This window comes from Littorina saxatilis, linkage group LG6, assembly GCF_037325665.1.
Source record: "Littorina saxatilis isolate snail1 linkage group LG6, US_GU_Lsax_2.0, whole genome shotgun sequence".
NCBI classification, from domain to species: Eukaryota; Metazoa; Mollusca; class Gastropoda; order Littorinimorpha; family Littorinidae; genus Littorina; species Littorina saxatilis.
This window is the reverse complement of record NC_090250.1, coordinates 55153283-55164335: the sequence shown is the minus strand read 5'-3', so window position 1 is coordinate 55164335 and position 11053 is coordinate 55153283. Positions and strand designations below refer to the sequence as shown.

The 11053-nt window shown below is 43.5% G+C and overlaps 1 protein-coding gene across 1 annotated transcript; it reads right to left on the bottom strand.

Annotated features, from left to right (window-relative positions):
• Nucleotides 1-8961: 8961 nt before the first annotated feature.
• Nucleotides 8962-9375, bottom strand: LOC138968054 (piggyBac transposable element-derived protein 3-like). Its single transcript, XM_070340617.1, has one exon. The coding sequence runs from the start codon at nt 9373-9375 to the stop codon at nt 8962-8964; it is 414 nt and encodes a 137-aa protein (XP_070196718.1).
• Nucleotides 9376-11053: the final 1678 nt, after the last annotated feature.

The following is an 11053-nucleotide window of genomic DNA, read 5'->3' as shown; positions in this document are numbered from 1 at the left end:
AGTAAAACATATGAAAAAGAGTCAACAGACATCAGCAAAGTTATTTTCTGTTTCGGAATCATTTCATTCATATTAGCGAACAGAGTGTAATGAGAAGTTCATAGGCCTAAGCACACAATCAGTCATGAAGTAGACCTGTTTGCATGATTAGAAAAAAACCCGTCTTTGAAGAAACTTCTTTCAAAAATGAAATTTAATAAAATGTTACACAGTTGCCGTGCTTCCTGGGTTCACCTGTACCCAGAGACACACTAAAATCATTGTAACTCTGGAACCATTAAAGGTATCGTTTTGAAATTTTAAGTATCTCTCCCACACCTAATTTGCTCTCTGTCTGCAAATTTTTAGTGTGTACATGACAAAACATTAAAATTAATTGATTATGATAATTTACATAAACACTACCGATGGCGCGGGTTCACACAAACCCATACTTTTAAAGAGTAGTAGTGATTGTAACTATCCCTCTGCCGACGGCGCGGGTTCTGCTACACCCATAATTACCAAAGCGGCGGAACAGTGTCTGTCTGCCTGTTTGTCTCCAAGAGACTGTCTGTCTCTCTGTCTGTCTGTCCGTATCTCTCTGTCTGTATGTCTGTTGTCAGTTGCTCTGTCTGTCTGTCTGTCTGTCTATCTGTCTATCCGTATATCTGTATCCGTCTATCTGACTGTCTGTCTATCTGACTGTCTGTCTCTCTCTCTCTCTGTCTCTCTCTCTCTCTCTCTCTCTCTCTGTCTCTCTCTCTCTGTCTCTCTCTCTCTCTCTCTCTCTCTCTTAGTCTCTCTCTGTCTCTCTCTCTTAGTCTCTCTCTCTGTCTCTCTCTTAGTCTCTCTCGCTGTCTCTCTTTCTTAGTCTCTCTCTCTCTTTCTTAGTCTCTCTCTCTCTCTTTCTTAGTCTCTCTCTCTCTTTCTTAGTCTCTCTCTCTCTCTCTCTTTCTTAGTCTCTCTCTCTCTTTCTTAGTCTCTCTCTCTCTTTCTTAGTCTCTCTCTCTCTCTTTCTTAGTCTCTCTCTCTCTCTTTCTTAGTCTCTCTCTCTCTCTCTTTCTTAGTCTCTATCTCTCTCTCTTTCTTAGTCTCTCTCTCTCTTTCTTAGTCTCTATCTCTCTCTCTTTCTTAGTCTCTCTCTCTCTCTCTCTTTCTCAGTCTCTCTCTCTCTTTCTTAGTCTCTCTCTCTCTTTCTTAGTCTCTCTCTCTCTTTCTTTCTAGTCTCTCTCTCTCTCTCTCTTTCTTAGTCTCTCTCTCTCTCTCTCTCTCTTTCTTAGTCTCTCTCTCTCTTTCTTAGTCTCTCTCTCTATCTCTTTCTTAGTCTCTCTCTCTCTCTCTTTCTTAGTCTCTCTCTCTCTCTTTCTTAGTCTCTCTCTCTCTCTTTCTTAGTCTCTCTCTCTCTCTCTTTCTTAGTCTCTCTCTCTCTCTTTCTTAGTCTCTCTCTCTCTTTCTTAGTCTCTCTCTCTCTCTTTCTTAGTCTCTCTCTCTCTCTTTCTTAGTCTCTCTCTCTCTCTTTCTTAGTCTCTCTCTCTCTCTTTCTTAGTCTTTCTCTCTCTTTCTTTGTCTCTCTCTCTCTTTCTTAGTCTCTCTCTCTCTCTCTTTCTTAGTCTCTCTCTCTTTCTTAGTCTCTCTCTCTTTCTTAGTCTCTCTCTCTCTCTTTCTTAATCTCTCTCTCTCTCTTTCTTAGTCTCTCTCTCTTTCTTAGTCTCTCTCTCTCTCTCTTTCTTAGTCTCTCTCTCTCTCTTTCTTAGTCTCTCTCTCTCTCTTTCTTAGTCTCTCTCTCTCTCTTTCTTAGTCTCTCAGTCTCTCTCAGTCTCTCCCTCCCCCTCTCCCTCCCCCTCTCCCTCCCCTGCAAGAAGTCGGTGAAGGGAGAAACTCGATGCACCCCCTGAAGTAGCGCTGTGGGTTTCCCTGAACCCACCCCGTCGTTAGAGAAATAAACGGTAAAAACCCTCTTTCAAATGTATGGGTTCAGACAAACCCGCATCGTCGGGCGTGTGTAGTCAAAAGCGGCATCCGGCAAAGGTTAAGGCTGCACAAGAAGGGCTTACAACACACCTGCAGTCACACGTGTACATTAAATTGTGTGTGTGTGTGTGTGTGTGTGGTGTTAACTTTGTGTGTGTGTGTGTGTGTGTGGTGTGTGTGTGTGTGCGTGCGTGCGTGTGAGGGGGTGGGGGGGCAAAGACATACGTCGAAGACAAGTATGAACGTTATTATCTTGCGAACATGTTTTGACAATCTTGCAATGACAAGTACCGTATATCATCTGCCGTTATGTCTTCTGTGTGTGCAAGACGGTGTTGGGGTGGGGGTGGGGGTATCGATGGGTAGGTAATGGGGTCGGAGTTTTCAAATATTGTAGTGGATAAGCTATCAGCTCAGTATGCCATTTTATAAAAGACGATTAGCGTGTGGCGCCAACGTCATTCCTCTTTGTTCACCGAGTTAACCACACCACCCTCGCAACAGGTAGGAAATGACAGATGGTAATGCAACTGTCTAGCGTCCTTTATCAGCAAGCAGGGTGTTTCGTCGCGATATAACCTTCGTGGCTGAAAACGACGTTAAACACCAAATAAAGAAAGAAAGCAGGGTGTTCACGACAAAAGGCTTTTAGAATATGACAAAGAGGGTTGGTTTTTTCCGAGGTGATTCAGGCCACTGACCGATTCAGGCCACTGACAAACATTGTCTCCTCGCGTAAAACGACCCGAGTTGATGTCAAAGGGTTGAATTAGAAGGCATTCAACGGCAGCGTCTTCTAAACTTCCCTTTGGTCGATACCTTGACATAGACATATCACGTTTCCCGCCCAGTTCTTCAGGCATGCAACTCCCCTCACTCGGCCTGGGCAAGTTGAGACGGGGTAGACGGGTTAATCACGTTTTCGCCCGCTATATGACTTTACACGATCACTCCACAAAGTTGTGAAAAGCACAACGATCTTAAGCGCAAAACTTTGTTTTGGGGCAACTTTGGTTGGTATCCCTTTAAATACACAGCTATTACAAAAATGAATACCTGTTTATGCTAAATGTAAGTTTATTGACTAATATGAAGAGAATTAGCGTCACGGATGAGAGGAATTAATCACACTGAAAAAATGAAAAGAAGAAAATAGGAATGTCAAGACTATATTTTACCGTAAACGTACGTGCGCTTCTGGTCTTATTTGAGTGTCAGGAAATTCACACATTTTTGTTTTTAGAATGTCGTTCTTGCTGTGGAAATTGTCAATCTCACAGATTATTCTAAATGTAATTTGTGTTAAAACTTTCACAAATGTAGCTCGGAATTTCTGTTAGAAACTGATCATTTTCCATTTAGTTTTGTTTACCTCAACTCGACTCCGCCGTGGCGTTGAAAGTTGATAAGGTTAACGTACCAGACTTGCGTAAAAGTCATGTGAAGTTTCAAGAGTGTAACTTCAGAAACGCTCCAGAAAATGCCATGTTAATGTTTTTGTTTGTGGCCTGTAACGATCGTGACAAATAAACATGTAAATGTAATTGATTTGGTACCAGATTTGAAAAGATGATAACTTCTGTTCCGTCGACCGCTTACGACATAAACTTGCCATCTTTATTTCTTGATTCAAAGAAGCAATACATGAACGGAGAAATGGGTTATGTATACACATGTGTGTGATACGTGGCCCTAGTAAAACTGGGGCCAAGTTGTCGACACCAGGGGTGAGCTGCACGAACCGAAAGTGGGTTCCACCCAAACGGGAGAGAACAAACCTTGGGTGGTAACTTTCTCGTGCACCTCAACCCAGTATCCCATGTTGAAACAACACAAATGTTGGTACATGCAGATTGATAGCTAAAAATAGGGTAACTCGATGTGGGTCAGACATGCCACGCAGAACCGTTGTTTCTGGTTGTGTGGTTGGAGTTTTTGTTGTTGCAATTTACTGTCGTAATTGACTACCATTCGAGGTAACAAAAGGTAGCCTCAAATGTGCGTCATGTTTCCCCCTTTTGGGGCATATCTATCGTCACATAACTTCGACGTCGATACAATTTCGTTTGTAAATCTGTGCTTAAATGCCACCAGCATTTAAAAAAAAGCAAGAACCTGAGGTACCCCCATGTGACCCTCCACCACAGGATGAGTCGCATGTCACCTTTGCATGATTTTCATATTTGTACATTTTCCTAAAGAGTTTTTTATGCTCTATCCAGTGGTGAAAACCGTTTTAGAAAAGAGCGAAAACTGTTTGAGTTATAAGCCTGTGACTAAGGTGACCCTCACACTGTTACCAGACACTCCCCGGCAAACAAACGATATGATTGGCTCCGTAGAAACATTACTGGCTTGCTTATGATTTAAAACGGCAAGTAGTGAATGCAACCAATAACAGATTCCAACAAGCATTTCTCCAAGAACAAACTCTAAGATAAAAACAAAACTTCTGATAAGGAAAACATTAATAACAATCAAAACTGGTTTCTGAAAATTTAGTGTTTGAGACATGACGAGATATCAACAACAACAACAAACTTTGTTTTTGTTAATAAAGAAGGATCAAAGTCCCTCTGCCTACGAAAACATATTAAACGGCGTAGGGTTGACAAAGTGTATAGATAAAGGCGGCGTTATGTTACACGCAGGGAAGGTTTGGGTCACTGCACCATCATGTTCGGGATCAGGTAAGATCAGGTTTGGTACCACTGTGTTTATTTCTTCCCCATAGCAACTGCGAGTTTCAGTTACGACAAGGTTTCAACCGCGTACACCGAAACCAGAATCACAACGGTTTTCGCTTTGACAACCAGTCAAAATGAATGTTGTTGCCTGTGAGTCGTTAAAGCCACCAGAACCTGTTCTTCTTGAGGTTGGAGCTCAATTGTATCCGCTAGGAGATCTTGATATTGCTATAAATCTTCCTTAAAAGTTACTCGGTTAGAAATGAATTTCTCGCATACAATTGATAAAACAGAACTCAGCAAGAACTGATCGGTCACTATCTTAACTTGTGACAAGTTGGAAGCGAGAGGTTGCGCGGAGTTCGACCCTGGGTCAGGGCGTTAGCAATTTTCTCCCCCCTTTCCCAACCTAGGTGGTGGGTTCAAGTGCTAGTCTTTCGGATGAGACGAAAAACCGAGGTCCCTTCGTGTACACTACATTGGGGTGTGCACGTTAAAGATCCCACGATTGACAAAAGGGTCTTTCCTGGCAAAATTGTATGGGCATAGATAAAAATGTCCACCAAAATACCCGTGTGAGTTGGAATAATAGGCCGTGAAAAGTAGGATATGCGCCGAAATGGCTGCGATCTGCTAGCCGATGTGAATGCGTGATGTATTGTGTAAAAAAATTCCATCTCACACGGCATAAATAAATCCCTGCGCCTTGAATATGTGCGCGATATAAATTGCATAAAAAAAATGAAAAAAAATAAAAAATAAAAAAAATCCCTGCGCTTAGAACTGTACCCACGGAATACGCGCGATATAAGCCTCACATTGATTGATTGATTGATTGACAAGCATTAAGAAACAAGAAAACATCGCCAAAACACAGCAACTTCCCTTACTGTGTTCTGCCGTTGTTTTTAACAAACTCGAGTTCAAAGAAAACTCCGGCAGAAGACAGTAACGTCCCTTACTGTGTTCTGCCGTTGTTTTTAACAAGCCAGAGTTCAAAGAAAAACTTGGCAGAACACAGTAAGTCCACTAATTGGCTCATAATTCTTTAATCTTACAACTATTTTTGAAATAGACTAAAGCTATAAAGTCAGAAATCATCCCGACGCTTTATTGCAATAAAATGTCCAGCGAGAATGCTCTTGTTTGAAATATAGAGCTGAGAACAGAAAACCGCGTTTTTCTCGAAACGTGATTTTTGGAATTACTGTGTTTTGTCAGAGGAGGGCAGAAGGGACGATACTCCCTAATTTTTACACAGACAGCCATCTACACAGAACCGTGAGAGAGAGAGAGAGAGAGAGAGAGAGAGAGAGAGAGAGAGAGAGAGAGAGAGAGAGAGAGAGAGAGAGAGAGAGAGAGAGAGAGAGAGAGAGAGAGAGAGAGAGAGAGAGAGAGAGAGAGAGAGAGAGAGCGAGAGAGAGAGAGAGAGAGAGCGACAGAGAGAGAGAGAGAGAGAGAGAGAGAGAGAGAGAGAGAGAGAGCGAGAGAGAGAGAGAGAGAGAGAGAGAGAGAGAGAGAGACGAGAGAGAGTGAGAGAGAGAGAGCGAGAGGGAGAGAGAGAGAGAGAGCGAGAGGGAGAGAGAGAGAGAGAGAGACAGAGAGAGACAGAGAGAGAGAGTGATAGAGAGAGAGAGAGAGAGAGAGAGAGAGAGAGAGACAGAGAGAGAGAGAGAGAGAGAGAGCGCAATCAAAACACAACCCAGTCACCTGGTAGTTCGAAAACGGTAATCTTGAACTTAAGTATGGAGCTCAATCCGTCAATTAATTTCACGACAAATGTTCTTTGGCTTGCTTACATGGACTTGTATCAAAAATAAGTCAAGAATGTCACTGGATTCTGAGCTATGAATTTAACACGCTAAAGTTCAAGATTACCTCGAAAACTCAATCTGAAACTGACATCGATTGTCGAAGGCATGCCTGCGGTGCATAACTCTGGAAAAGTTGTCGTAGCTGGGAACCCGGCCGTTGAGATCCATTCCAACGCCAAAAAAATTATCAGAAGACTCACCATGAAGTCAAATCAAACGTTAGGTTTTCTCATTTGGTTATTTGCTTTGGCTTTAAGCTTATTGCTTCGATTGATAGCTGAATCTGCTTGCAACCGTGCTGTTCAAGACTGTTCGAACTGTCGTCTGCTAGACGGGCTTGTGTGAATCTGAGTCGAGTCAACTGCGGGGTTCAGCGACAAATGAGGGAGTGGCACCAAAATGAAAAGAAGAACACGAAAAGAAGTTGGAGATACAGTTAAGATATATGGGGAAGAGAAGAGGATGTGAGGTGTTAGATGTATCCAACCTTAGGTGTTCAAACTCAAGACCGGGACAAAGTAGAAAGCGATGTACCGCGACCGACTCTCAGTGCCGACATACAACTTCCAAGCTTTATTGCTTAACGTCTACAACAGGCGAAGTATTGAAGCTTTGGCTCACCTAAATCCGACGACTGAATGTGTAAGTGATCCACGTGTGAAAACCGAAACAGAACAGCGCGATGACAGCCAACATTTCTATCCGACTGACAAACAGTAACACTGCATGCGAACTGACTTGGGTCAACGATCAAACCAGCACGGCCCGAACTGAATTTGTTGCGCTGTCATTATCGTGCGCAATTCTGGTAAAAATATAAACCCGGTATGCCGAATTGAGTATAACGAAAGCCAATGTCAAATATACACAGGGATATTTTAAAATGACTTTCAAAATGTAAAAGCAGATAGCAGACCTTTTTATAAGCAATATGAATGACTGAATGTCCACATACAAGTCGAATGACGCCGTCCATTATGCTGACAAATGGGAACTAGCTTTGCGCATGAATTCATTGACATGAATTTCGACTGCGGAGGCTTTTGGCAAGCTGAAAACAGGCACGGGCAGGTTTTAGTGAAAAAAGTAAGTGTTTTTAATGAAAACGTCGGAGTAATGGGATAAATTACTTACACACCTCGTCCTGAATATCTTGGATATTTTCCCTCGGGTCGATTTTCATGTATGACCCTCGGGAAAATATGCAAGGCTCGGTAATACATGAAAATCGACCCTCGGGAAAATATGCAAGATAATCAGAGCTCGGAGTGTGTAACCTATATATACAGGAGAACCGTCGGGGTTGGTGTTATTCTTTTTCCGTCAAACACGAAGTACACAGATGTGACGTGGTTGACTGACCAAGGCCTGTTGGCACACTATTCAGAATACACAACAAAATGTAACAACACTTTGATTCCCTTTTTTTACGTTCGTGATCACTTGAATTGAATACCAACAAGTCGCGTAAGGCGAAAATACAATATTTAGTCAAGTAGCTGTCGAACTCACAGAATGAAACTGAACGCAATGCAACGCAGCAAGACCGTATACTCGTGGTCCACCGCTCACGGCATAGGCAGTGAAATTGACAAGAAGAGCGGGGTAGTGGTTACGCTATGCTGCATAGCACGCTTTTCTGTACCTCTCTTCGTTTTAACTTTCTGAGCGTGTTTTTAATCCAAACATATCATATCTATATGTTTTTGGAATCAGGAACCGACAAGGAATAAGATGAAAGTGTTTTTAAAACGATTTCGAAAAAAAAATTTTGATAATAATTTTTATATATTTAATTTTCAGAGCTTGTTTTTAATCCGAATATAACATATTTATATGTTTTTGGAATCAGCAAATGATGGAGAATAAGATAAACGTAAATTTGGATCGTTTTATAAATTTTTATTTTTTTTTACAATTTTCAGATTTTTAATGACCAAAGTCATTAATTAATTTTTAAGCCACCAAGCTGAAATGCAATACCGAACCCCGGGCTTCGTCGAAGATTACTTGACCAAAATTTCAACCAATTTGGTTGAAAAATGAGGGCGTGACAGTGCCGCCTCAACTTTCACGAAAAGCCGGATATGACGTCATCAAAGACATTTATCAAAAAAATGAAAAAAACGTTCCGAGATTTCATACCCAGGAACTCTCATGTCAAATTTCATAAAGATCGGTCCAGTAGTTTAGTCTGAATCGCTCTACACACACACACACACACACAGACACACACACAGACACACACACACACGCACACACGCACATACACCACGACCCTCGTTTCGATTCCCCCTCGATGTTAAAATATTTAGTCAAAACTTGACTAAATATAAAAACATTAGTGTTTAAGGTAGTGACTAAATGTATGTGAAGGTAACATTTTTCAGAAATAAATGCATAATCAAAATAATTGATTTCGGCATCAAAGCGTGTAACATACAATCTTGCACACGTTTGCTTTAGTAGTGGCAAAGAAGGAATGCGTGTGACATACACTAGATCAGTCACTCTGTGTGAAAGTCCTTGAAGCACCGGTCATGAACTGGAGTCTGGCACTTGTGCTTGATCTTCAAGCCGCCGTGGGAGCAACGCAGCTGAGTAGGCCAGGGTGTGATGAGATGATCCGTCCTGTCAAAGCGGACTGCTGTTGGCAGCCTCTTGTCCAGGGACCCAGGGCGCCCACGTCCGGCATCAGGACGGGAACGAGCTCGAGCAAGGTACACTTTGGCCACGGCTCGCCGGAAAGCCAAGAGATCAAGACCTTTCTCTGAAGATGTGTCGGTCTGCCTGTATAGGTGCCACGCCTGCTGAACAGAGAGGTCAAGGCAGTACATGAAGAGAGGCCACCACCATTTCTTGCTGCGGATGCTAACTCGGTACTTCTCGATGTTCCGGTCCATCCTGTCCACTCCTCCCATCGTTCAGTTATAATGTCGGACGAGGAAAGGCTGGGGCACATCCACTTTCTTTTTCTCTGATCTTGACCAGCGGCGTGCTGTTTGGACTGGACGAATGCCAACTTTGTTGGACACAACGTTGACAATGTTGTTGTCATTCCATCGGACGACAAGCAATCCAGAGTTGACAATGTTGTTGTCATTCCATCGGACGACAAGCAATCCAGAGTTGACAATGTTGTTGCCATTCCATCGGACGACAAGCAATCCAGAGTTGACAATGTTGTTGTCATTCCATCGGACGACAAGCAATCCAGAGTTGACAATGTTGTTGTCATTCCATCGGACGACAAGCAATCCAGAGTTGACATCTGTGGCGTAATCATACGTACCACGCCTCGTCTTCTTCATTTCGTTGATTGACTTCACAGGGCAGTCTTCACTGAATTCGGTTGCAACGGATTGTTCCGGTGCACGCGATCTGCTTTGCGCTCAGGCAGTCGACCAGCTTGAGAGGGTACATCACGAAGCGTCCCGGTACCGAAGCGTCCCGGTGCCGAAGCGTCCCGGTACCGAAGCGTCCCGGTGCCGAAGCGTCCCGGTACCGAAGCGTCCCGGTACCGAAGCGTCCCGGTGCCGAAGCGTCCCGGTACCGAAGCGTCCCACTATAACGCGTCACAGGGGTACCGGGACGCTTTGGTACCGGGACGCTTCGGGAAGCTCCCGCGCAGTAGGGCACGAAGCGTCCCGGTACCGAAGCGTCCCGGTGCCGAAGCGTCCCGGTACCAGTCACCACGCACATCCTCGGCTCGCATGCCAATGTATTTATAAAGCAAAGGGAATGCCTGTAATTCACACAGAGCAATCACTTGGTCTTAAACGTGCACAAGACAAAAACTTTCATACTGGGGGAGCGAGCCAGTCTGAAGAGTACTCGGGTCCAGCGCGAGCGTTTTTTATTACCCAAATGAACCCAAACAAACCCAAATTAACCCAAATGATACAATTTAAAAGTCGGAGGCAGAACTGAAAAGACTTTTTCCGACGCTCACGCTTAGTGAAGCCAGAAAGCGTGTGTGGTAACAGACATATCCCTCTTGTGAACGGAAGCCTACGGACTTTTCCCCCGAACTTGTCCACACGGGTACAGTATTTCCAAATTGGTGTGTTGTGAGTACAGATCTAAAGTAAAGTTGGGGAAAAGTTGGACAAAAAGTGATTTTTTTTTACCGAAAGCAAATCAAGGTCTGTGCAAAATTAAAAAAATCAGTGAAGTCAAGGTCAAATCAAGGTCAAGATTAAATTTAAAAAAAATAAATATGGTTAGTCAAGTCAAGGTCAAATCAAGGTCAACAAGGGCGGATCTGGGGGGGGTTACACGGGTTACCTAAACCCCCCACCCCCCCAAAAAAGAGGTTATTTATTGGCTCAGGATGCACCAGAAAGCTCTATTTTGCTTCTTTGGATAAAAAAAAAATCCGGGGGGGCATGCCCCCGGACCCCCCCTAGAGGCTTAGGCGCCTTCGGCGCCGTCAACTTGTATCTTCGCAGTCATTTTGTAACCCCCCCCTCCAAAGTGAATTGATCCGCCCTTGGTCAAGGTTTAAAAAAAAAAAGTCTAAGTCCTGTAACGCGTTATAGTGGGACGCTTCGGTACCGGGACGCTTTGGTACCGGGACGCTTCGGTACCGGGACGCTT

Excerpts from the sequence above, each read along its gene's own strand:
- LOC138968054 (XM_070340617.1), bottom strand. The coding sequence starts at position 9,375 with ATGGGAGGAGTGGACAGGATGGACCGGAACATCGAGAAGTACCGAGTT.